Source organism: Sordaria macrospora, chromosome 4, assembly GCF_033870435.1.
Source record: "Sordaria macrospora chromosome 4, complete sequence".
Classification (NCBI taxonomy): Eukaryota; Fungi; Ascomycota; class Sordariomycetes; order Sordariales; family Sordariaceae; genus Sordaria; species Sordaria macrospora.
The window spans coordinates 805,373-828,896 of NC_089374.1; the positions used below are offsets into that span (position 1 = coordinate 805,373).

The 23,524-nt window shown below is 53.7% G+C and overlaps 3 protein-coding genes across 3 annotated transcripts; 2 read left to right on the forward strand and 1 right to left on the reverse strand.

Annotated features, from left to right (window-relative positions):
• Positions 1-759: 759 nt before the first annotated feature.
• SMAC4_08032 (uncharacterized protein) lies at positions 760-7,517 on the forward strand (the record flags this gene model as incomplete). The annotated part of the gene is made up of 4 exons (XM_003348218.2): positions 760-1,193; positions 1,269-1,291; positions 1,405-6,117; positions 6,173-7,517. The coding sequence occupies exons 1-4, from the start codon at positions 1,134-1,136 to the stop codon at positions 7,515-7,517; spliced, it is 6,141 nt and encodes a 2,046-aa protein (XP_003348266.1). The 5' UTR covers positions 760-1,133.
• Positions 7,518-14,983: 7,466 nt separating this feature from the next.
• Positions 14,984-18,633, forward strand: SMAC4_06652 (uncharacterized protein). The gene is made up of 8 exons (XM_066090488.1): positions 14,984-15,238; positions 15,342-16,365; positions 16,481-16,893; positions 17,027-17,145; positions 17,245-17,466; positions 17,568-17,611; positions 17,701-17,778; positions 17,898-18,633. The coding sequence occupies exons 1-8, from the start codon at positions 15,170-15,172 to the stop codon at positions 18,299-18,301; spliced, it is 2,373 nt and encodes a 790-aa protein (XP_065946735.1). The 5' UTR covers positions 14,984-15,169; the 3' UTR covers positions 18,302-18,633.
• A 49-nt stretch (positions 18,634-18,682) lies between these two features.
• SMAC4_06653 (uncharacterized protein) lies at positions 18,683-22,512 on the reverse strand. Its single transcript, XM_003347770.2, has 2 exons — positions 22,155-22,512; positions 18,683-21,963 (listed from the first exon to the last, which is right to left on the reverse strand). The coding sequence occupies exon 2, from the start codon at positions 21,786-21,788 to the stop codon at positions 19,032-19,034; it is 2,757 nt and encodes a 918-aa protein (XP_003347818.1). The 5' UTR covers positions 21,789-21,963; positions 22,155-22,512; the 3' UTR covers positions 18,683-19,031.
• Between the last annotated feature and the right edge of the window lie 1,012 nt (positions 22,513-23,524).

Below are 23,524 nucleotides of genomic sequence, written 5' to 3' on the forward strand. Positions count from 1 at the left end.
TGGCCGTTTCGCTTGATAAGGGCGGCACCGGCTCAGTGCTTATCGGTCAGGCTTGGCAAAGCGAAGGGTTCAAGTTCCGAGCTCCGCAGTGAAAGTGGGCATCAGATGAGGCCCGATGGACCCTACCCGACCCAACTTTAGGCGTGCACTATCACGGTTCCTTTGAAGATCAGAGTGAGACGACCCCCAACAACATGCTCAACGAGAATCTGATTCAACATTCTTTTCATGTATCGTGCTGGTCAGGTAGAGGTAACATGGGTACAGTATTTCTCCGTAACCCAATGGACCGAAACCGGCAACTGGACGGCCACTCTATACGGTAAACATGTAGGTACCGTCGTCCCGTTAGCTGGGTGACTGTTAGTGTTAATGTCGCACAGCGACAGGGCCCCTACGTCACGAGGAATTAATCCACCGGGATCCCGGGGGTTGTTACTACCTAACGACGCCGTCAAGTGCGGCACTGTCTACCCACCCGCCGCCAATTCCACTCTGAATTCCATCTTCTCCAGGGGCAATTGCCATCCTCACGACTCCTCATCGCATACACTTCAATAGGTACCAAACCTCGACTGGGCAGCAGTCAGCACCATCGCGGTCACCACGGCACTACGGCACCAGCTCTCCCCCCAACAGCCAGCACTTGTGTACCTACCTACCTATACGCGTTCCGCTGGACTCACTGCCAAGACCGACCTGCCCTGCATTTGACATTCTTCAATCTGATTCGAATTCCGTCCCCCTCTCTGTCTCTGTCACGCAAGAACAACGCGACAGGACCCTCACCCTCGACTTCCTGGGTTGCCACTTTGGATATTCCGGATCAACCATTACACTTACACTAGACTTCCAATACCCTAGAATTAGACTTTGTTGTCCAGTCCTCCTCGCTTTCAGGTTCCGACCTCTCCGTGTCGCCGACATTGTCCCTACACCGGTCAATCGCAAGTGGAATCGCAGTCGCAGTCGCCATCGCTCGCTCGCTCGCTACCTACCTACCATACAGCCTATACAACTACCCACCTTTCGCTATACTAGAAACGCCTGCCTCTCTCGCTTGCTAGGCGCAGTCGAGCGCCCTCGAGTTCGCGCGATCGCAAAGGAAGCTGTGATAAACACATTGGCCCAACATGGCCGCGGTTAACCCCGACCTGCAGGCGAAGCTGGACGAACTACAAAGGGAGCTGGAGGTGCGTTGGGGAAATCTCGCATCAGATACCTTGGAATAAAGACTTGACGCTGACCAGCTTGCGCCTTGACTGTAGGAGGGTGATATCACAGAAAAAGGGTGCGCGCGACACTTTCCGTTTCCTCACCTGGACCCCCGGCCACAGATCGGCCGACTATCCGTCTTCTCGAGCCCGACTGTCTGCTAACTTTGACACCCTCTTCTCTCTCCAGATATCATAAGCGACGGGCACAGCTGCTTGCCCAGTATGGCGTTTATGCCCCCGCAGACTCACAACCAACGGGACCCCCAACCGGAGGTCTTCGCCTTCACTCACCCGACGACACATCCCATGTCTCCAACGACCGCCAACGCATGGCCTCGGGTGCCGGTCTGAGCAGCGCCTCGCTCAACTTTCAGCCCTCCCGAGAGTCGGTCGCCTATTCCGAACATCGAAACTCCATGGCCTTTCCTGACCAGCGAGAATCCATGGCCTTTCCTGACCACCGGGAATCCATGGCCTTTCCTGACCACCGGGAATCCATGGCCTTTCCTGACCACCGGGAGTCCATGGCCTTCTCCGACTACCGCCCCCAGTCTACCTACTCCTTCCAAGAGACTCATCCGGCCGCTTTGCTCGCACCGGGCGGTCCTATGGCTGATCACCGCCCCGCGATACGACAACATGACTCCCTCTTCCTCTTTCCTGCCCCCAACGACGCCTCTACAAGGTCGGGAACCATGGTGTCAGGAGACTATGCCTTCAATCCCGAACAACACGGCGACTATGCCGAGCCACAGCCACCGCAGCAGACCCAATATGACGGCAGGACCAATACCTTGTTGAATTCACAGGCCTACTTCTCCGATTTTGCCGGTCAGCAAGCCCACGAGCAGCAACTCCAGGGCGATTATGGTGGCCCTCACAGATACTCCTCCAGCGATGCCTTTTCGCCCACCGCTGCTGTTGCGCCCCCTATGCTCACGGCAAACGATTTCCCACCACCCGGCGCTATCCAATTCCAGAAAGCCCTCGAGCCGCGCGAAGTCCCGTTTGCGATATACGACCCACACGATCCCCGCAAGGAAATGTCTACTTTTGACAATATTGCTGTCGTCCTCCGGCACCGAGGCCGTAACCTCCCCAACCGGCGAGCGTACTGGGTGCTGGACGCCAAGGGCAAAGAGATTGCATCCATCACATGGGATAAACTTGCCTCGAGAGCCGAGAAGGTGGCCCAAGTGATTCGCGACAAGAGCTCCCTTTACCGCGGCGATCGCGTGGCGCTTATCTACCGGGATACCGAAATCATTGACTTTGCCATTGCCCTATTGGGCTGCTTTATTGCTGGCGTCGTGGCCGTACCCATCAATGAGCTCCAGGATTATCAAAAGTTGAACCTGATACTGACATCAACACAGGCGCATCTGGCCTTGACCACTGACAATAACCTCAAAGCGTTCCAGCGTGACATTACAACCCAAAAGCTCCATTGGCCAAAGGGCGTTGAGTGGTGGAAGACCAACGAGTTTGGCAGTTATAGCCAGAAGAAAAAGGACGAATTGCCCCCTTTGTCGGTTCCAGATCTGGCCTACATCGAATTCTCCCGCGCCCCAACCGGTGATCTTAGGGGTGTTGTGCTCAGCCACCGTACCATCATGCATCAGATGGCCTGCCTGAGCGCCATAGTCACCACCGTGCCCGGCTCCAAGCCCGGCGACACGTTTAACACGACTTTGCGCGATACAAATGGCCATTTAGTGAGTCGCAGTTCCGCCAAAAGCGAAACCTTGCTTTCATATCTGGATCCTCGGCAAGGCGTCGGCATGATTTGGGGGGTTCTATTTGCCGTATACGGAGGGCACACCACTATTTGGCTCGAAAACAAGGCGGTCGAGGTACCCGGTCTTTACGCCTACCTAATCACCAAGTACAGCCCCACCATGATGATCGCCGACTATCCTGGACTCAAACGAGCAGCCTACGACTACCAGGTCGACCCAATGGCAACAAGAAACTATAAAAAGGGCATGGAGCCCAACTTTTCATCTGTCAAGCTGTGCCTGATAGACACATTGATTGTCGACGGCGAGTTCAACGAGCTTCTCGCCGACCGTTGGTTCAAACCATTGCGGAACCCTCGTGCGCGAGAGGTTGTTGCGCCCATGTTGTGCCTCCCGGAGCACGGAGGCATGATCATCAGTGTCCGGGACTGGGTGGGTGGCGAGGAGAATATGAAATGCCCGCTTAAACTGGAGATTGAGTCGGATACGGAATCGGAGGGTGAAAAACCAAAGGATCCCGAAGAAGACAAGCCTACCACCTCTAACGGTTACGGAAGTCTTCTGGGCGGAACGACGGTAAACGCGGCGGCAGAACACCGCGCAAAGAACGAACTGAGTGAAGTACTGCTTGACAGAGAAGCATTGAAAACCAACGAGGTGGTGGTGGTGGCCATGGGCGCAGATGTTAGTAAGAAGGCTAGCAGTGAGCCAGGAACGGTTCGCGTCGGCGCATTCGGCTACCCTATCCCCGACGCATCTCTCGCTATTGTCGACCCGGAGACCGGCCTACTCGCTTCGCCACATACCGTGGGAGAGATCTGGGTCGATTCTCCCTCGTTGTCTGGTGGGTTCTGGGCGCTACCAAAGCACACCGAACAGATCTTCCATGCTCGACCTTTCACCTTCGAACCCGGTTCGACGCTTCCAACCCCGACCGAACTGGAGTATCTTCGAACCGGTCTGTTAGGCACCGTTATCGAGGGCAAGGTCTTCGTCCTGGGCCTGTACGAGGACCGTATCCGGCAAAAGGTGGAATGGGTCGAGCACGGCACCGAGGTGGCCGAGTATCGTTACTTCTTCGTGCAGCACATCGTTGTTAGCATCATGAAAAACGTACCCAAGATCTCTGATTGCTCCGCCTTTGACGTGTTTGTCAACGAGGAACATCTACCTGTTGTGGTGCTTGAATCTCAAGCTGCCTCTACAGCTCCAGCTACCAGTGGAGGACCGCCTCGGCAGTTGGACACGGCTCTCCTGGACTCGCTGGCTGAAAGGTGCATGGATGTGTTGATGCAGGAACACCACCTTCGTGTGTACTGTGTCATGATCACCGCTCCGAATGCTCTGCCACGGGTGATGAAAAATGGCCGCAAGGAGATTGGCAACATGCTCTGCAGGAGGGAGTTCGACCAGGGCAACCTTCCGTGCGTACATGTCAAGTTTGCCGTTGAGCATGCTGTGCTGAACTTGCCCATTGGTGTCGACCCCATCGGCGGCATCTGGTCTCCCATGGCTTCAGAATCCAGACAACAGGTTCTTGCCCCTGCCGATAAACAGTACTCGGGCATCGACCGGAGAGAGGTGGTTATTGACGATAGGACGTCGACCCCTCTCAACAACTTCTCCAACATCACAGACCTGATTCAATGGCGAGTAGCAAGGCAGCCAGAAGAGTTGGCGTACTGCACCATTGATGGTCGTGGCAAAGAAGGCAAGGGTATCACCTGGAAGAAGTTCGACACAAAGGTGGCGGCAGTTGCCCAGTACCTGAGGAACAAGGTCAAGATCCGGGCTGGTGACCATGTCGTCTTGATGTACACCCACTCCGAGGAGTTTGTCTTTGCCGTCCACGCCTGCATCAACCTTGGTGCTATCATCATTCCCGTAGCGCCGATGGACCAAAACCGTCTATCCGAAGATGTCCCTGCCTTCCTCCACCTGGTCGCCGACTACGGCGTCAAGGCTGTCTTGGTGAACCACGAAGTAGACCACTTGCTCAAGGCGAAGCCTGTTGCACAGCACATCAAGCAGTCGGCTCAGTTCTTGAAGGTCCTGGTTCCGAACGTCTACAATACCAGCAAGCCACCGAAGCAGAACAGTGGTCTACGTGATCTAGGCATCACAGTTGACCCCGCATGGGTTCAGTCAGGCTATCCCGTTGTGATCTGGACGTACTGGACACCCGATCAGCGACGCCTGGCAGTCCAGCTAAGTCACGACACCATCTTGGGTATGTGCAAGGTGCAAAAGGAGACATGCCAGATGTCCAGCTCCCGACCTGTCCTAGGCTGCGTGCGTAGTACCACAGGCCTAGGTTTCATTCACACCTGTCTCATGGGCATCTACATCGGCACTCCCACCTACCTACTCTCGCCCGTCGACTATGCCCAGAATCCGGTCTCGCTGTTCCTCATCCTCTCACGCTACAAGATCAAAGACACGTACGCCACCCCGCAGATGCTTGACCACGCCATGAGCATGATCCCCGGCAAGGGCTTCACCTTGCACGAGCTCAAGAACATGATGATCTCCTGCGAAGCGCGCCCTCGCGTTGACCTGTTCACCAGGGTCCGTCTCCATTTCGACGCTACCGGCCTGGATCGCACCGCCATCAATACAGTCTACTCGCACGTTCTGAACCCCATGATCGCTTCCCGGTCGTACATGTGCGTTGAGCCCATCGAGCTTCACCTAGATCCCAAGGCCCTGCGACAAGGTCTCATTTATCCGACGGACCCGCTACGGGATCCCAAGGCTCTGGTCATCCAAGACAGCGGCATGGTGCCGGTGTCGACGCAGATCGCCATTGTCAACCCGGAGAGCAGGATGTTATGTAGCGATGGCGAGTACGGCGAGATCTGGGTGGACTCGGAGGCCTGCGTCAAGTCCTTCTATGGTTCCAAGGACCAGTTCGATGTGGAGAGATTCAACGGACGCACGGTCGAGGACCCCAGCATTCGTTATGTGAGAACTGGCGATCTTGGCTTCCTGCATAACGTTAGCAAGCCCATTGGGCCAGGCGGTGCGTTGGTGGACATGCAGGTTTTGTTCGTGCTGGGAAGCATTGGCGAGACATTTGAGATCAACGGGTTGAGTCACTTCCCCATGGACATTGAGGCTTCGGTTGAGAGGTGTCATAGGGTCATTGTGCCTGGTGGTTGGTAAGTTGCCCCTTTTGCCCCAGGCCTTATGGAGAATACTAACAGAATTCGATAGCGCCGTCTTCCAAGCAGGCGGATTGGTGGTGGTTCTAGTCGAAGTAGCTCGCAAAGCCTACCTCGCTTCCATCGTCCCAGTCATCGTCAACGCCATCCTCAATGAGCACCAGATCATTGCCGACATCGTCGCTTTTGTCAACAAGGGTGATTTCCCGCGGTCACGTCTGGGTGAAAAGCAACGCGGTAAGATTCTCGCTGGCTGGGTGAGTCGCAAGATGCGCACCATTGCCCAGTTTGCCATCAAGGACATGGACAGCGCCGCTGCCGCCGGTCTCCCAGGCACATCTGCCAGCGAACAGTCAAGCGGCGGTCACCATGCCGGCAGCATGTCGGATATACCCGAGATTGCCCACCGCGCCAGCATGGCAAGCAGCCACCGCTCCGGCGGGCAACAGCAATCCCAGGGTGCCGGATCCAGCAGCTTGCGGAACGTCGAGCCCGCGCCTCAGATCCTCGAGCAGAGGGAGGCCGAGCAGCAAGCGAAAGTGCTCGAGGACATGGCCAGCCTCAGCATCCAAGCTCAACAGCAGTTCCACAACCAACAGCAGCAGCAGCAGCAGCAGCAAATGCCTGTGGAACTACCCGCCGGTAACGATGGCAGGCGAGCATCGCTGGCGTACTCCAACCACAGCGGCCAGTACGGCGGCTACCAAGGCTACGGCGACGCGGACCAGACGCCCACGCGACAACGGGTAACCACCATGTATTACCAGCAGCAGCAGCAGCAGCAGCAGCAACAACAACAACAAGCAGCACAGCACGGGTACGAGTTACCGGACTTCGATCGCTTCGGCGACAGCGAACCGATTGAGCTCCCGACTTCTATCTACGATCAGGGGGGTTATCAACAACAACAACAACAACAACAACAACAACCGGGCGGCTACGGTAACCAGAGCCAGAGCCAGAGCCAGGGCGGGTATACCAATAACCAACAACAGTATCAAGGTTATCCGTCCCAGGGTCAACAATATCAACAGTATCAACAACAACAATTCCCACCCTCACAACCACAACCACAAACCATCACAAGCGGCAGCGGCGCCCCACAAATTTACCACCTCCCCGCCGTCGACGGCCGCGAACAACTAACCGATTGGAACTTGGGTTTCTCCTCCTCCTCCTCGGGCCACGATATCAACGACGGAGGCGTGGAAGGCAGAGCGGGACAGAGGGGTAGGTTCAGGGTGGTTAATGCCGATCCCATCACTAGCGATGATGACGATAACAATGATGATGGACCTGGCAGTGGAGATGAGAGTTGGAAGAGGGATGCGTTTGCTAGTTTGAATTTGGCTGGGACGCTTGCTGGTGGTGGTGGGAACGGGGGTGGGGGGAAGTGAGGGGAGTGAGAGGGGGGGGGGGAGTAAGGGGTGGGAAGTGAGGGTGTTGGAGATTTAAGGGTGGGGATGGGGATGGTGGTGTATGCGAATGGGATATATAAAGGAGATTTTTGTGTTGTTTGGCGTACGGTGGTCTGGATGGATGGTCTGGATGGATTTTTTGGAGCTTGAGCTTGTTTGTTTGGTTGGTAGGTATACTGTGTACTGTGTTCAAGATTCCCCGCAGTTGTTTGGATATTGTGTGTTTAGGTGGGGGGAAGAAAAGGAATATGAAGAGTTCCGATGCAAGTGTTGGTCATACACGAGTACTGTACCGACCGACCCGAGATTTATTACGATGCCCGGCAGGCGTGCGATGGGCCTCAGCTTCTTCAAAGGAGGCGCGCTGCCGATCTGGGAAGGAAGGTATCTCTTAACAGACCCAAGGAAGGTAGGTGCAGTGACCAGCAACGGAAGGAAGACCACAAAGCTTGAAGACGTCCGTATAAATGCGTGTCCGGTTCCATCCCGGGCCATCCCTCGCTTGGTTGCTGTCGAGTCCTTTCTTCTCCCGTCCAAAACCATGCACTTGGATTTTGACTTTGATTTTTTCCCTTGCTGTACGTACACGCAGCAATCTTTCTCCTTTGAATGCGCACCATCTTTTTGCCGACACAGACAGGAACAGCCCCATCATTCATACCTTTCATCTCGCCAGCATCGCTTCCGATGTCAGCCACGAACCGTCAGTGCGTTTGACGGACGTGAGCTCATCTACACACACACACAGTACGAGAGCACAGCCGTTATCGGAACTTTGTTTAACATGGACCTACCTAACCAAAGGCATCTTCACGATACTCGAGCATATTCCATCCATCGTTGCTTACGGTTCTTCGACGCATTAAATCGCTGATCGTAAGACCTCTTTTCCTACACACTCATGATGGTGCTGATGCTTGGCTTGGTATGTACAAGGTACGTTACAGAAGATACACAGCATCTTCACATTGCAGATGATCCGTTCCTTCGACATTGCCTTCCATGTGATTAATAGACATGCACTTCACAGGTACATCGACATACCGTGCGTGATACGACTTCTTTTATCCAAAGCGAGTCCCTTATCAATCATCGGCCCTCATGATCGATATCTTTCCTCGAGTCAGGCTGTGTGCAAGGTTGCAACCCTCTAGAGGTAACTTACTCTCAGGCACCACCGCTGCGAACGTAGTAGTAGGAAAGCGGCACAGCAATTCATCCAGCTGTGCATATTGCACAGTATGTACCTTGCTTGATCCAAACTCGTTGCTCGCACCTCGTTGTCGGCCTTGATTGTTTGCACCGACCCACGTGTTCGCAAGCTCTGCGAGATGGCGAGAGTCCAGACCACGCACGACTACCCGAAAGAATTCAATAATCGTGATCGTTCGAATCAATCACCCAGCCCGCCCGCGATCCATCGGTTCGGCTGTTAGTTGGTTCGCTTTGGGATTTCCTTGGTTCCGAGCGTGCGAGCGCGTGCTGCCCGCAAAGTGAAGTGAGGGGAAAGCTCCATATTCCTCATGTTCCTGCCTCCCTCACTTGCCGAGGGAATCAATCGAGTACCGCACCTTTGTAAGTCGCAACGTTTTAGGACCTTCCCAGAGTGGGAGATGGACCCCAAATAAATACAAATAAATGTATGCATGTGTTCGAGCTAACTTCGCCGGTAGGTCTCGGTCCTGCATGCTGCGAACACCTAGTTAAAAGTGGCTTACTGCGCTCGGTTGGTCAGGTAAGGTGGTATTGGATGGATTTGGCGCTCGTGGTGACTATGGTGCCGGTGCCTGTGCCTTGCGCCTTTTCTTTTTCCTTCCCCAAGAACTGAATGGGAGGACGGGAGGGAGGGTGATCGGTTCGTTCCCCTTCTGTCTGTTGTCTGTTGTCGTTTTTCGCGCCATCTTTGATTCTTTCCCGTTCGCTGCTCTCCTTGCTTTCTCAATTCTTGCGGAATTTAGTTCGCAGCCGTGTTTTTCGTTTGAAGTTGGCGTGGTTGTCTTGTCTTTAACATTGTTTACGTGCGCACGCGCAGCGTCCTTGTCGAAGCGCTCAACGCCTTTGACCCTTCCCTTCACCTACAAGATTTTACACACACAGCGAGATGACCAACAGCGAGTGAGTGATGGGATGAATGAGTGATCGATAACGACAAAGCGACGGGACTCAGCCGAGAATTAGAAAGCAACGCTACCAACAATGAGGTCGCAACCAACAACAGACTTTGGATTCCTGATGGCACGACGATAATGGATGTATGCCCCATCCAAGGGTGTAACAACTTCAACAGCAACAGCAACACGACACGACATCACTGGTTCACAACGGAACTGAACTGGATCCACGAACTCACGCTCGCTGCTGATCATATCTTCTTTTCATCTCACGACCACACACTCAACTTCATGAGACCATATCACCAACTCCTAAAACAACACACGGCCGACCAAAACAAAAATGGACTTCATCCCACCTCCCTCCAACAACTCCCCTCAAATTCCATTACCTACCTCGGATATCCATTCCCCTCCTGACCTCCACTCCTCACCATCATCACCTCTGGATCCCCATCCCCCACCTTCCTTCTCCCACTTCACACCCCTCGGCTCCTCCCCCCTCCCACCCCCCCTCCCGGAACTGCAAATCCCCTTCCTCGCCACGACCCCTTACACCTTTGGCACCAATTTCTGGAATTTCCCCCGCTCCCATGGATACGGAGACCAGTGGTCCTCGCTTCCGGCGAAGAAGCTGGCGGGGTTGGCGCAGGAGTGGCTCTGGTTCGGGGTGTTGTCGGAGTTTTTGGGGGGTAGTGTAAGGAGTGGAGATTTCAGGAGGAGACGACGACGGGCTTTGGGAGGAAGAGGAGGAGTTGCACTTGATGCAAGTGGAAGGTATGGCGGGGAGGGGTGGTGGGGGGAGTTGGAAGGGGAGTTGGAGGGTGGCGGTGGCATTGAGAATCGAGGGGAAGAGGAAGGGGAAGATGGCGTCTTCAATCGGGAGGAGGAGCACCGGTATACGGATAGCAGGATACGGGGTGGGGAGGCGGACGTCGAAAGGATAGCGGGGATTTTTGGAGATGGCGATGATGCCGATGCTGGATGGGATGGAGGGACGACGATGTTTGAAGGGGAAGAAGGAGGAATGATGGTGGAGATTGGAGTGGATTCTTCGCTTGTGGAAGGAATTCTGGAAGAGGCCCAGAAAGAAGAAGAGGAGGAAGAGGAGGAAGACCGATATGTCGTCAACGGGAGGAAAGCGTTGGAGTTGTTGGATGATTGGATCGGTGTTCGGCTTGGGCTTGGCCTGGGGTTGGGACACGGCTCGAGTACCACTTTGCTGGTAGGAAGGCCTAATCGACATCGACTTTCAAGGCAACAGAAGAGAAGAAGAAGCGCGATGATGGTGGGAGGGAGACGATTCCTTGGCAAGAAGGAAGCATTCTCCAGGCGACAATTCCTGACGCAGGTTTTTGCATTGGCGGAAGACCTGGAGCAACTTTCGGAAAGCCACGTTTATCCATTGCCAACGGTGTTGCTGTCCGTCAAGGTGCTGTGCTGTACACTTGACGGGCTTCTTGTACAGCTCTGTCCGGCTTTGGAATTGGAGGGTGGTGGTTTAGGACGGCCGATACTTTCGAATCTTTTGGAGAGCGGGATGGACGGGCCGTCTCCGAGCGCGCAGGTACTACTCGATTTCTTACGCCTGGAGCGCGGATGGTGTCCGTACTATCTACGGAAAACGGCCATGGAGAACGACTACGCAGCAATTTACTACATCAGTCGCTTCGGTCGAGGAGCAGGAATGCCAGTCGACAGTGAGCATAGGGATTGCTCGGAAGGCAAATGTTTGGTGGTTCATCACCAGCCACCACCAATGTCAAAACACGTTCGAGAACGCTGTCAGTGTCCCGCCATCTCGTCTAACCAGCAGAAGATTAGGGAAATATTGTTGTCGGGCGGGATTCCAATCTTGCAAGTCAAGGGCGAGCCGAAACGGGGATTGAGGATTAGGGTGAAAAGGCTGGATTCGAGGATGCGCTTTGTCGTTTTGTCGCACGCCGCAGCCGCAGCCGGAGCCGGAGCTGCAAGTAATAACATAATGTACGAATGTCGGCTTCGCCAAATCCAGGGGCACCTCGATGAACGGTCCGGGGCGAAATTGAGACACGGACGAAGAAGGACCGGGGAGTACACCTCCTTGGGAGAAAATAGTAATGGGCACCGAAACCAACGAAAGACACAGATGACACAGTACTTTTGGCTTGACACGCTGTGCATACCGATCACGGAGCAAGGGGGTGTCGGTGTCTTTGATGAAGCCAGAGCAGAGGCAGTCAACAAGCTTCAGGCAGTATACACTCTAGCGGATAGGGTTTTGGTCCTGGATCCGGCGATGGAGCGCACCTCGCTGGAACATACGCCGCTGTGCGAAATGTTAGCCATGTTGGCCGTCAGTCTGTGGATGAACAGCATGTCGGCGTTGCCAGCGATTATCCTGGGCCGAAGATGGGAGGTCCAGTGTGCAGATGGAACGTTTAATCCCTTCGCGCCTCCAGAGAAACTGACCGATGTGGAGGGCCGTGAAGAAGGAAGATTGTGGTCAGGAAAAGGGTCCAGGTGGTTGTTACCGAAGACAATCAGAAGCGAAAATATTTCAGCTTCTCCCCCCGAAGGAATGAATGCCTCTTTACTCATCTCCAACAGCCTAGCACAACAATTCCAACAAACACTCAGCCAACGCTTCAGCAATTCGGACTTCACCACCAGCACAACAACAACAACAACAACAAACACCAGCGAATCTTTCGTCGCGATATGGAACCATATCGCCGACTCTCTTCCCACAGAAGAGCCAAACAGCACCATCGCCACTCTTTGCTCCCTTCTTCCTTTGAATACGCAACCCCTTTTACGTCTATCCACTCCTTCGGAGCGCCTGTCGGTTATCATCTCTACTCTCAACGCCATTCCCCTGTCCCTCTTCTTCAACCCCCATCTGCCTCGCCAGAGGCCGTTAGCGAATCACCGCAACAGGTGGATGCCCAGCTGTGTCCCTTCCAATCAGGACGAGAGACTGATACCACTGCTCCCGGAAACGGATGTTCGAGTTGGAGGAGAAGGAGAGCTGTATTTATCCAATACAAAAGCGAGCAGAAAAGAGGTGGAAGTGCTGGTTTGCATTGATGTGCCCAAAGACTGCAGGGATGTAGCGGGATGGGGCACGGTCAAGGTGAGGAACGCAGAAGACGGGAGGGTCTGGGAGGTGAATCTGTTGAGGAAAGACTGGGAAAATGACGAGATGGCAACCGACGAAAGGGGAATGTTCTGCTTTGTGTTTCTCCGTCGTGGGGAGGAAGAAGGGGAATCAGCAGGGAAAGAACTAGAGGTATGTGAAGGCGCGCTGTTTCGGGTGCGAAAGGTGGACACCAACAACACCACCACTGGAAGGGCGGGAAGGTATAGCGACGGGTATGGTTACAACAAGGACTCTTGTCTCTATGACGACGGCTTTGAAGAATTAAGCGGCGGCGGCGGCATCTCACCGGAGGGAGCACACGTCTCCATGTCCTTTTCCGACAGGCAAAATCACAACAAACTCATGCCGGACGCCGAAGACTTGCGCCTTGCTCTCGCAAGTTATTATCATGTTGAATGGACCATACACACAGTTTATGACTGCCCTGTCACTCTCACGCCTTCGCTGCAGAACAAGGACCCCGTACTAGATGGGGCCGAACTCGTCAAACCCTCCCAGCCAGAGAGCAGCAGCAGCAGCAGCAGCAGAATACCACCACAACCCCCGTTACTCACTGCCATCCCCCTGCCCCTATCCTGGCAAATGCTCATTGAGAAGGAACCCCCCCTTTCCTCGTCAGGAGCATCAGAAGATCCCCAGACCCTTGCGACTCGTCCTCCTCTCGCCGACGTAACCCTACCCCCAACGCTCACGACACACTTCCTCCTGACAGCCCTAGATGGGCTTCTCGCCTCAAGCTGCGTCGGCTTCACGCTGGGAATTCTCGGGACGTCCTTCCCCTTCTTACCCATGATTGCCAACGCCGCGTTGATTGGAAAGCTAGGACTGCATTGCGTTTTCGTCATTTGCATGTTCTGGATTGACGCCGCCACGGATGACGATGATGACGACGACGCCAATGCCAGCGATGCTCAAAAAAGTCGTAGGAGACGACGCTGGGCCAACAGGTGGAAGAAGGGCACCGGTGCTCATGTGCAAAGAGGCGGTGGGATATGGCAAGCCACCAACGGTCAACTGCACGGGCTCAACCTCAGCATCGGAGGGGCCATCTGGGACGTTTTGCATATCGCCATGGTGGTTCTGTACACGGTGGCGCTGGTTCTGCCGGTCGATGGACGGAGGAGAACGCCGAGAGACTTGGACAAGGCGTTTATTGCGTGGAGCATCCTGGGTCATCTGTTTAGCATGCTGGTTAAGCTGGTGGTTAGGGAGTATGTGCTGGAGCCGTTGTTGTTGGATAGGTACCTGGAGAGCTTTGAGGACGAGTCGACTGCGAATAACATGTCCGTGGGTGCGAGTCGAAGGTCGTTCCAGTGGAACGAGAAGGGGGCTTTGATGGTTGAGGTTGAGGTTGGGGTCAGGCAGGTAGTGGACGGGGACGAGGGCTTGCGTGTTGTCCAGAATGATGATGATAATGGGAATGGGGACGAATATGATGATGATGATGTGAGGGACCAACTTCCCTCTCAACGAAATCGACAAGGCCACGGACAAGGACATGGACACGGACAAACATACGGACACAGACACGGACAGGACGAGGATGACATGATGGTTTATGAAGAATGGGATCGGGCGAGGGGTCAAGAAAGACCACGAGAGGAGGAACCTGAACGACATCACAACGACGACAATCGTAACCAGCAAGAGAGAAAAATTAGCCGCCGTGATCGGTTATTTGGAGGTATGTTGAGGAGGACTAAAGCTTTGAGGCTAAAGTCGCACTCGACGACGACAACGACGACGACGACGACGAAGAAGAAGAAGAAACGGTCCAACAAGTCTACAAAAAGGCCGTCGGATGATAGTGATAATATCAGTAACGTGGCGGTTGTGGGACAAGGGGATGATCGTGGTGATCATGGTGATTATGATGGGAATCAAGGGCGTTCTGAGGTTTATTTACTCGCGGAGTTGGAGGGGTGATGGATGGGTTGTTTGCGAAAGATGGTAGGATAGATAAATGTGTCTCTAATATAATTGAGAAGTAAATATTTGTTGAAGCCGTTAGCTTGGAATCGTGAATGATGGGGGTTGTAGAAATACAAAGTGAGACATTTGCTTTGCTGGGGTGGAAAGGTGCCGGAAGGAAGCAGCTGGCTGTGGGTCAGGGTAGGTACCCGGGAGTAACACACTGTCTCAGACCACAGCCACCAAATCCTAGGTACCCGATAGGTCACTTAATCTAGCAGTGCTGCTATAAAGACGCCAACCCCGCTTCCACATCATCGGACAAGCATGTCCTCAGCTCTACTTCACTTCATCACATCTCTATTGACTCTCTCATCATCTTCGACCTAACCTACATTTCACCTTTAATTGACCATCTCATCTGTAATGACCTCACGACGCACAGCAGATTGAAGTAGAGAGCGACAATGTCGGTTCCCAACCTCATAACATGCGAAGTCGACGGCATCCAATATCTTCTTCACCCTCAAATCCTGGCAAGCCCCCCCCCCCCCTCCCTCGCTCATCTCTACCTCTATAGACCTCTGGATACACCAGATCATCGGTACCAATACTAACACTTACCTTATTACATCACAGGGAAGCACAGAAGCGCCCATCAAAGCCGACCAAGTGATTCCCGTGCTCCTCCTCACCGAAGAAGAGCTCAACGGCTCCCCAGACCAAATCGGCCAGCTTCTCCAGTACTACGTCGACACAGACGATGTGTGCTCGTCTAGCTTCACTGATATCTTGGTTGAGAAGCCATCAACAAAGCAGAGCAGCAGCGGCAGTCCATTTCTTCCAAATAGGAGGGACTGTACGCCTTGTTCGCGTCGTGCAACCTACCGCCTACGCAACGTTGCTGGCAGAACGTCGTTTACCAGAAACAGGCCCGAATATGAAACCGAAGGTGACCCCGAACATGATGAAGATGACAAGAACGATAACGAAAACCCCCTCCCCTCAGGCCCTTACTTCCTAAGTGGTCCCAACCTCCACCGCGCCTACCGCCTGTACCCAGACACCCAAGACGCTTTTGTCTACGGCATGATTCCCAATGACGTCTACAACCCCTCCTCCTCTGGGTTTAAGTCCGTCTCGTTTTTGGCTCAAGATAGCATGTCCAAGACGATCCCCGTTCCTTCCAGGCATTATACCCGCTTCACCGCCCTCGCATCCCAGTCACACAGCGAAAAGAAACAAAAGAACCAAAACAACCAACCAAGTTCGATAAGAGGAAAGCGAATAACCCTAACCGACGGCCTCCAAGTTGCCGGTACACAAACGACCCTTTCTTGCAAAGCCTATGTCAACACTTATCCTGTCTCTACGGAAACGGATGCTTACGTCCAGAGACTACTGGAAGAGGGCGCGGTGTTGGTTGGGAAAGCAAAGACGAGTCAGTTGAGAATTGCGAATTCATTGTGGCCGGATACGCATTTCCCTGCTAATCCGAGGAGTGCGAGGAGGAGGAGTAATGGTTTGGGGAGTGGAAGTGGAAGTGGAAGAGGAACGGGTTCGGGAACGGGAACGGGAACGGGAACGGGAACGGGAACGGGACCGGGTTCAGCGTCTGCGGTTGCTGGGTATGAGTGGTTGGAGGGTTCTATTGGTGGGGATGGTGAGTACCTGTCTTTTTTCTTTTTTGTTTGGGTTGTGGTTGTGGTTGTGGTTACGGAAGAAGGGGGAATTGTGAAGTGAAGGTTGGCTGACTTAAATGATTTTTGGACATATAGTGGACAGCGCTGTGAGAGAATCGGGGGAGAGGTATGGGCTTTATGGGTTGCGGCGGTCGTTGACTGCGGAAGACTCTGACAAGGACAACATGAAGTCGACATCGGGACCGGAACTGAATGGAGGACACGTGGGTATTTTTGGGAGGAGCTTACATGAGCTGTCTCTTTTGGCCGAGTGTGCCTTTCCTCTTCCTCTTGGTGGTTCAACGAAGGACGACCCAAGCCGCAACAACGCTGTTAAGAGAATCGTTTATCTTGACTACGCCAAGGATGAAAAGCTGGAACATGCAATGGATGCTTTCATCAATACACTCGAACGATATTTGCAGGTGGAAAGGACGACTGTCATCAAGCTGGATGAAGAGTGGAAGAAGTACAGGGTGAAAAGGGGGTTGGAGTTTTCTCTTGGTGAGGTGAGTTCTAACGTTATCCCTCTCTCTTTTTTTTCTCCCGTCCCTATCACAGATATTCATGCCTAGGTTCCTACATTTTGTATTTTTAACCCACCCACAACCACGAGCTGACATCAAGAACCATCCCTGAAAGACCTCACGACTTCTCTACGACCTAAACCACTATCACGAATACGCCGACTTCAGAAAGGATTACCAGGAAAAGTTCCACTCCAGCCGCGGGCTCGCTGATCTTGAGGCGCAGGTTTTATGGTACGTTAAATACATCCTTCCCTCCATCTACTGACCACGAGCATCACCAACCAAATGTGAGCATACTTGCTAACACAAGCCTAACTGTCTTGCAAATAGGTCCTCAGCCCGTGCCCACCTAAATCAGCACCAACAACTGCAAGATGAAGTCAAGATCTTCAGTGACTGGCTCCAGCAGCATGTGCTCAAGCCAGAAACCGCAGACGCTGCTGTGGCTAGCACCGGAGAAGGTGATACCATCATCGTCATACCAGATGTCAGTTTTCATCATTCAAAGAGTCATATTATAGGGTTTTCTGGACGGATGCTTGGTTTCGAGGAGTAAGTTCCCCCTATCATTCGCGCCCTTTCAGGCATAACTCTATTGTTGTGGTGTGAGTGAAAGGTTACCTACTGACAGTTTCTTTTTCGCTGGGATTTAGTATGCTGTCAAGCAAGATGGCGACGCCACAGCTTTCGGTACCTTGTATGCTACCTCCAACCTATCTCCGTATCACCACGCACATGGTACATGATCTCAAGTCACTGACACTAACATATATGTCTGATAAACAGTCACGCAAATCCCAGGTAAACAGCTAGGCGATGAGCAAACATACACGCCCGTCGTCGCGTCTGTCATCGGCCCGAAGAGTAAGTCGACATCCTCAGCTTTTACTACCTCCTAGTCTAGCCTTCTGCTTCAAGCATTTTTCACTTGCAACTTCCAACTTTTGGATAAAACCGTATCTAACACCCCTCCTCCCAAAAAGTGACAGACAAATCCCTCATAACCCTCATCACCAAAGCCCTCACAGCCTCAGGCCTCCCCACATCCGTCCAACCGGGGCCGTTATGTTTCCCGCTTCCTGGTGACGCTGACGCTGACCCTGCCTCCGACGCTGCCTCCGACATCGACCATGACAACAACAACAACAACAACAACAACAACAACGACAAGAAGGAGACAGCAGCCAAGAAGAAGAAGCTTCATGCTATGTGCATGTCTTTGGAAGAAGATTCAATCCTCAAGACAGCAGAAGCAGAAGCAGAGGTGAGCCAGAGCCTGAGTCAGAGGTCAGGGTCGGGGTTACATGTGCAAGACTCGGGGGGTTACTTGGACGAGCAAACTTTAGTGGGGAGTTCGTTGGATATTCAAGTTGATTTGAGGGTATAAAGATGTTGAGGTGGGCCTCAATAAAGAAGGCCCGGAGTCGGCGAGCTTTAGGAAAAGAGGAAGAGAGGGATGTATGGGATGGGATGATGAACTGTGGCGGGCGGAGGCTAGGACTGCTTTGCCCAATTTGCTCGAGAACGAAGATCTTTTGTGCAATTCATCTGATTGAAGTAGTTCACATGTAGTTGGGCTAGGCACAGGAAAAGATGGTATTCGGGCCAAGATAGTTCGTTACAATTTGAAATCGAAGTGGTATCCAAGATATGCACAGGTTTCATTTCTACGTGAAGATGGGCATAAGCAAATACCAGTAGGGGACCAAAATCGCTTGAGATGGACTGTATCTAGTGTGTTTTTGTACCTCTAGGCTCTTCATTACTTAGACATCAATCATGTGTACTATGCCTTGGAGTACTGTCTCATGTTCGTTGGTTGGAATGTTGTCTGGAACTATCTCTAGCGACCAAATCAACCCAAGATCGTTGTTCGCTCATCCCGACATTCCTTCCAAATACAATACAAATACACAGCATCGTACCTCATTACATCCTCTCCCTTTAAATCCACAACTTTCTCTTCAACAAACAAACAAACTTGCCAGCCAAAATTTGGGGTATATCGCTAAGTGAACGAGCAACCAAGCTTTATCAAAATCAACCCGCTCATATCCTTCGTCATCGCCAACTATCATAAACATTACTCAAACAAACACCAATCAGGCCCGGACATACTAACCCCAACCCAGCGTCTCGAGAATGCCCTTTGCCTCAATCCCACTGAACCCCGAAACCGCGACCGCGCGCGCCTGAGATCCGCTCCGAAGCGACTGAAGGCCCTTCGCGATCTTCCAGGCCTCTTCCTCACCGACAACAAACAGGAAGCGTTTCCCTTCCTGATCGCGTATGGATGTTCGAAGGAGATGCAGACCCTTGAACTTCCACCCTTCTGCATCCTGCTGTGAAGCAGCAGCCGAACCAGCAGCGGAGGAGCCTGAGCTGTTATTAGCGTTCAGGCCCAGCCGGCAGGAGGTGCTGCAGCAGGTTCCTAGCTCGTTGAGGTAGGCAACAGCCTCCTCGCCGTTGAAGGCTCTGGTGGCGGCCTTCTCGGCCGCACGCCGCATCGCGCTGCTGGTTGGCATAATCTTGAACAGGGGATGCGAGGGAGGGATGGCACCGGAGGCAACGCCTGTGCCGCTGGAAGAGCTGGCGGCAAGAACGGGACACCACACTTCGACTTGCTTGAGGGTCCAAGCCTTGATGTCCCACTCGCGTTGGGCTACGCCACGGACATCGTCGTCGACGAAGAGACCCGCGGTGGAAATACGCAGGATCAGACCGTCGGTTACGGTGCCGACACCGGAGATAAGCTGTGAAGCTGGCGTTTTCGAAAACTGGTTGACAAAGTTGTATACGGCCTTGATAACAATCTTGCCAGGATCATCAGTATGGTAAGCAGGCCGCAGCGACGGGGGAGGGCTGGTGTTGTTGGTGGTGGCGGACGGCGCATACGAGTCCTCTGAGAAATCCGAGACCGACTTCTTACGGGCCGCGGCATGATTCTTAGGCTTGTCGTAGGGCCGGTAAGAGTATTCGTCAGCAGTGCCCGTTGCACTCGACGTTGGCTTGGGGGAGGCCGGTTTCGGTGACGCCGTCCTCGCTGCTGCTGCTGCCGGATTAGGCGATTTGGTCGGCGAGTGTGGTGGCGCGGGCGATGCGCGAGGGGTGGAAGTACGAGCGGTGGAAGCATGAGAAGTCTGCGAAGCGTTGGCGGAAGGAGTGACGATAGAAGGCGGCCGACCATTAGGCCACAAGCTGGTCCTCTCGCCAACCTTTGGCATGGCGTAAGGGGTCTCCTTGCGCGCAAGCCTCTCCTTCTCCTTTTCCGTCTCCTCATCTTCCCGCCGAAGCTGCTCAAGACGCTCCTCCCGGTCCCTTTGCTCTTGTGCTTCGCGGATTTCGCGAGCCTCCTGTTCCCTTCGCCTGATGGCCTCCCGGATTTCACGTTCCCTCGCCTCTTTCTGGTCCCGCTCAATCCGTTTCCTTTCCTCCTCACGCCGTATGGTCTCATCCTTCTGTCTCAGTTCCTCCCGCTCACGGGCTTCGCGCACTTCACGCTCTTTGGCCTCGCGTTCTTTTTCCTCGCGCTCCCTGGCTTCACGCTCCCTAGCCTCGCGCTCACGGGTTAGCTGTTCGCGCAGGAGACGTTCCCGCTCGCGTTGACGGGCTTCCTGTTCGAGCTTGATTTGGCGCTCGCGTTCCTTGCCTTCTTGTTCTCTTGCCAAGCGCTCCTTTTCTATAGCAGCGAGTTCCTTGGCTTCCCACTCGGCTTTCTGACGCATTTTACGCTCCTCCTGTTCCCTGATCTCGCGCTCCAGGCGCTCTTTCTCCAGGGCCTCTTGTTCCTTCCGCTCCCTCTCTCTTTCTTCTCTCTCACGGGCCACCTTCTCCCGTTTCTCACGCTCACGAGCATCCCGTTCTCGAAGCTCCTGCAGACGACGAGCGGTATCCTCGCGCTTCTTCAGATCGGCCTCTCTTGCCTTGCGCTCTTCCTCGCGTCTACGAGTCTCCTCTCTGGCCTTTTCCCAGGCGCCTTTAGCGGCTACTTCAGACTTGGTTGGATTGAGAGGGTCGTTCGGCGGCGTAGGAGGCTCATACGGAGGATCTTCAGGCTCATGAGGCTCCGGCACTGGCTCTTGTTCATAATCCGGATCATCTTCCGGACGGAGCTCGGCCTCTGGCGGCGGCCGGGGTTTCGGGTACGACCTTGCCTGGGATTTGCTCTGCGACTTGGACTGCGACTTGACGTGGGATCGAGTTTGTGTCGGAGATTGTGGCCGCCTATGGGAGCGAGTCTGCTTTGGAGACTCCGGTCTCTTATGCGATCGGGTATGCGTTGGGGATTGTGGCCGGTGCTTGGCCTTGGTCTCCGCCTCAGGCTCAACTTGTGGCTCAGCCTTGGCGTCTTTTTCTTCCTTCCACGAAGGTCGCGACCACTCATCGGCCGGGGTCTCGGGATCGGTGGGAGGTGTCGGGGGTTGGGGCGGGGCTTCTTGAGCAGGCTGGGAACCCTCGCTAGCAGGTGCCGTCTTGAACGCACCGGAGGCGCCGAATTCCCCCGTTGTCTTGTGCCAATCGCTGCCTGTCCCCAGTTTTACGTTGCCCGAAGAACGGCCGAGCAACCAAGATACAGCCGCAACGGCCACCAACAGGATAGACGTTCCAACGGTGCCAATTCCGCTGTACCACCATGCCAGGAAGGCTGGAGTCAGCGCTTTCCCCAGGAGCAGAGCGCCAAGGGTGGAGACTACACCAGCACAAAAGCTGTTCCATTGCGGCTGGAGCGATGGGAGGTATAGGAATCCAGCGCCGGCAGAGTGTTCGGGTATGATGAAGACATCATATTTCCCAGTCGGAAGGGCGCTGGAACCGGCTGATGTCTTTGGGTTCTTGCCGTGGGGCGGCGGTGGAGGCGGCGGTGCCTCGTCCATGTTGAGACCTCGCCGTTATGTTTTCGGGGTATCTTGCTCGGTAGTAACCGTCGTTAGGGTAAGAGACAGTCGCAAAGTATGGCGGCGCCTCGAAAGTTCGAGTATTAGGTTGTCCTATAGTACTCGTGGGCAGCCATAAAGGCAGCCAAAAATTCTAGAGAGCGGCGGCAGCAGTCTGAATGCCATGTGTCAGCCTCAGTCAGGCCTTAGTGTAACCTGCACGTTTGGAATACGCGAAACGGACAAAAAGGCGCAGCAGAGACATGCAGCAGCGGGCGCAAACCAAATCCGCTGTTGACAGCTTGAGATTACGAAAAGCGTGCGACACTTGAAGCTCCAGAGGATGGTGATGGTGGGTGGACTTACATGTTCGGAATCTCGTTACGTCGGTCGTTCAACGTCGTCAAAAGTCGAAGTTGCGCTAAGCCAGAGTCGTCACCCAACCGGACTTTAAAAAGCTGTGGTATAGGACGAGATTAAATGTCGGTGGCCGGCGCATACAACCGTTGAAGTTGGCAGTCCTTTCTCTTGGTCGCAGATGGAGGAGGGAGAGGCTGTGAAGAAGACAGGGGAAAAAGGAATTCAGGAAGCTAGCCACAACAGCATTGCAGTTTGTGTGACGCCCAGCTTGTTGAAACCGCAACCTGTGGAAGTGAAGTGGAAGTTGGAAGGCAGTGGAAGGTGGTGCTCCGAATTGTTTACTTTACAGTGGGTTTTCTCGTAACCGACACGGGCAGGGACCAGTGGAGTTTTGGGCAGCGGCAGGTGGGGTACAGGGGATGACAACCAAACCTGAGGTGGCCGAGCTGGCGCAGTCACACTCACAAGCTGAAATGGCAGCTGCACTCCCGTCGTGGGCTTGCTTTCTGCCATGTTCTTCACGACTGAATCCCGAGCACCCAAGAAGGCAGCGACCCGTCAACCGTCTTCAATACGATGATGATAATCTAAGGAGTTGTGTATCATCCGATCATCCGGATGGATCGATTTGCCAATTTGCTGAGTATTACACAACCTTACCTAACAAATCACCAGCCGCCAACCGCCAACCGCCAAATCGACTTCTTCACAGTTGACTGACACTTGACAGGCTGTAAACAGCTCCCCAAGTCCCCAACGGATTGTCAGCGATTCGCTGGCGTGACAAAAGTTTCGAAACAAGCCCAGGCCCCAGGCTTACCAACGCGGCTTGGCCCCTTGCCTTGTTCGACAATTGTTCTCTCTCTTTGCAAACAGATTTCTTCCAACATTCCATTCCCTTCTTACTTTCAAGCCGGATGGATTAAACTGTAATCATACTAACGGGTTTTCTTCAACAAAGAAGAAGCAGGGGAGGACCACATCGTGTTGGAAGGATGTTCAAGCTCAAGAAGTGACAAAAGGGTTTTTGTTGACCGTTGCTAGGCAACCGCTGCGTTTCCCGTAAAAACACACAAAGAAACCTGTCCTGTCTCCATCCGTGACGTAACAAGGACCTATAACCTAGGTAGAACTACAGGGTACGAGGGTCAACCACTCATTGTAACCAGATGGCTGGGAGCATTCAGCCCCGGGCCCAGCCACGCCACGTCAAACTTCACCGCCTAGCCTGCCTGGTTGTCCAACACAATGTCTTCAGAGTTCAGAATCATTTGGAGGATGCTCTATGCCATATTATATTGTATTCATACAGGACAAGGACAGCCAGAGGTAAAGGAACAATTTGATGAGAAAAACAAGGGTTCTGCGGCTACATG

Excerpts from the sequence above, each read along its gene's own strand:
- SMAC4_06652 (XM_066090488.1), top strand. The coding sequence starts at position 15,170 with ATGTCGGTTCCCAACCTCATAACATGCGAAGTCGACGGCATCCAATAT. Across the intron at positions 17,146-17,244 it reads CTTGAGGCGCAGGTTTTATG|GTCCTCAGCCCGTGCCCACC; the intron begins GTACGTTAAATA and ends TCTTGCAAATAG. Across the intron at positions 17,779-17,897 it reads GTCTGTCATCGGCCCGAAGA|TGACAGACAAATCCCTCATA; the intron begins GTAAGTCGACAT and ends CCTCCCAAAAAG.
- SMAC4_06653 (XM_003347770.2), bottom strand. The coding sequence starts at position 21,788 with ATGGACGAGGCACCGCCGCCTCCACCGCCGCCCCACGGCAAGAACCCA.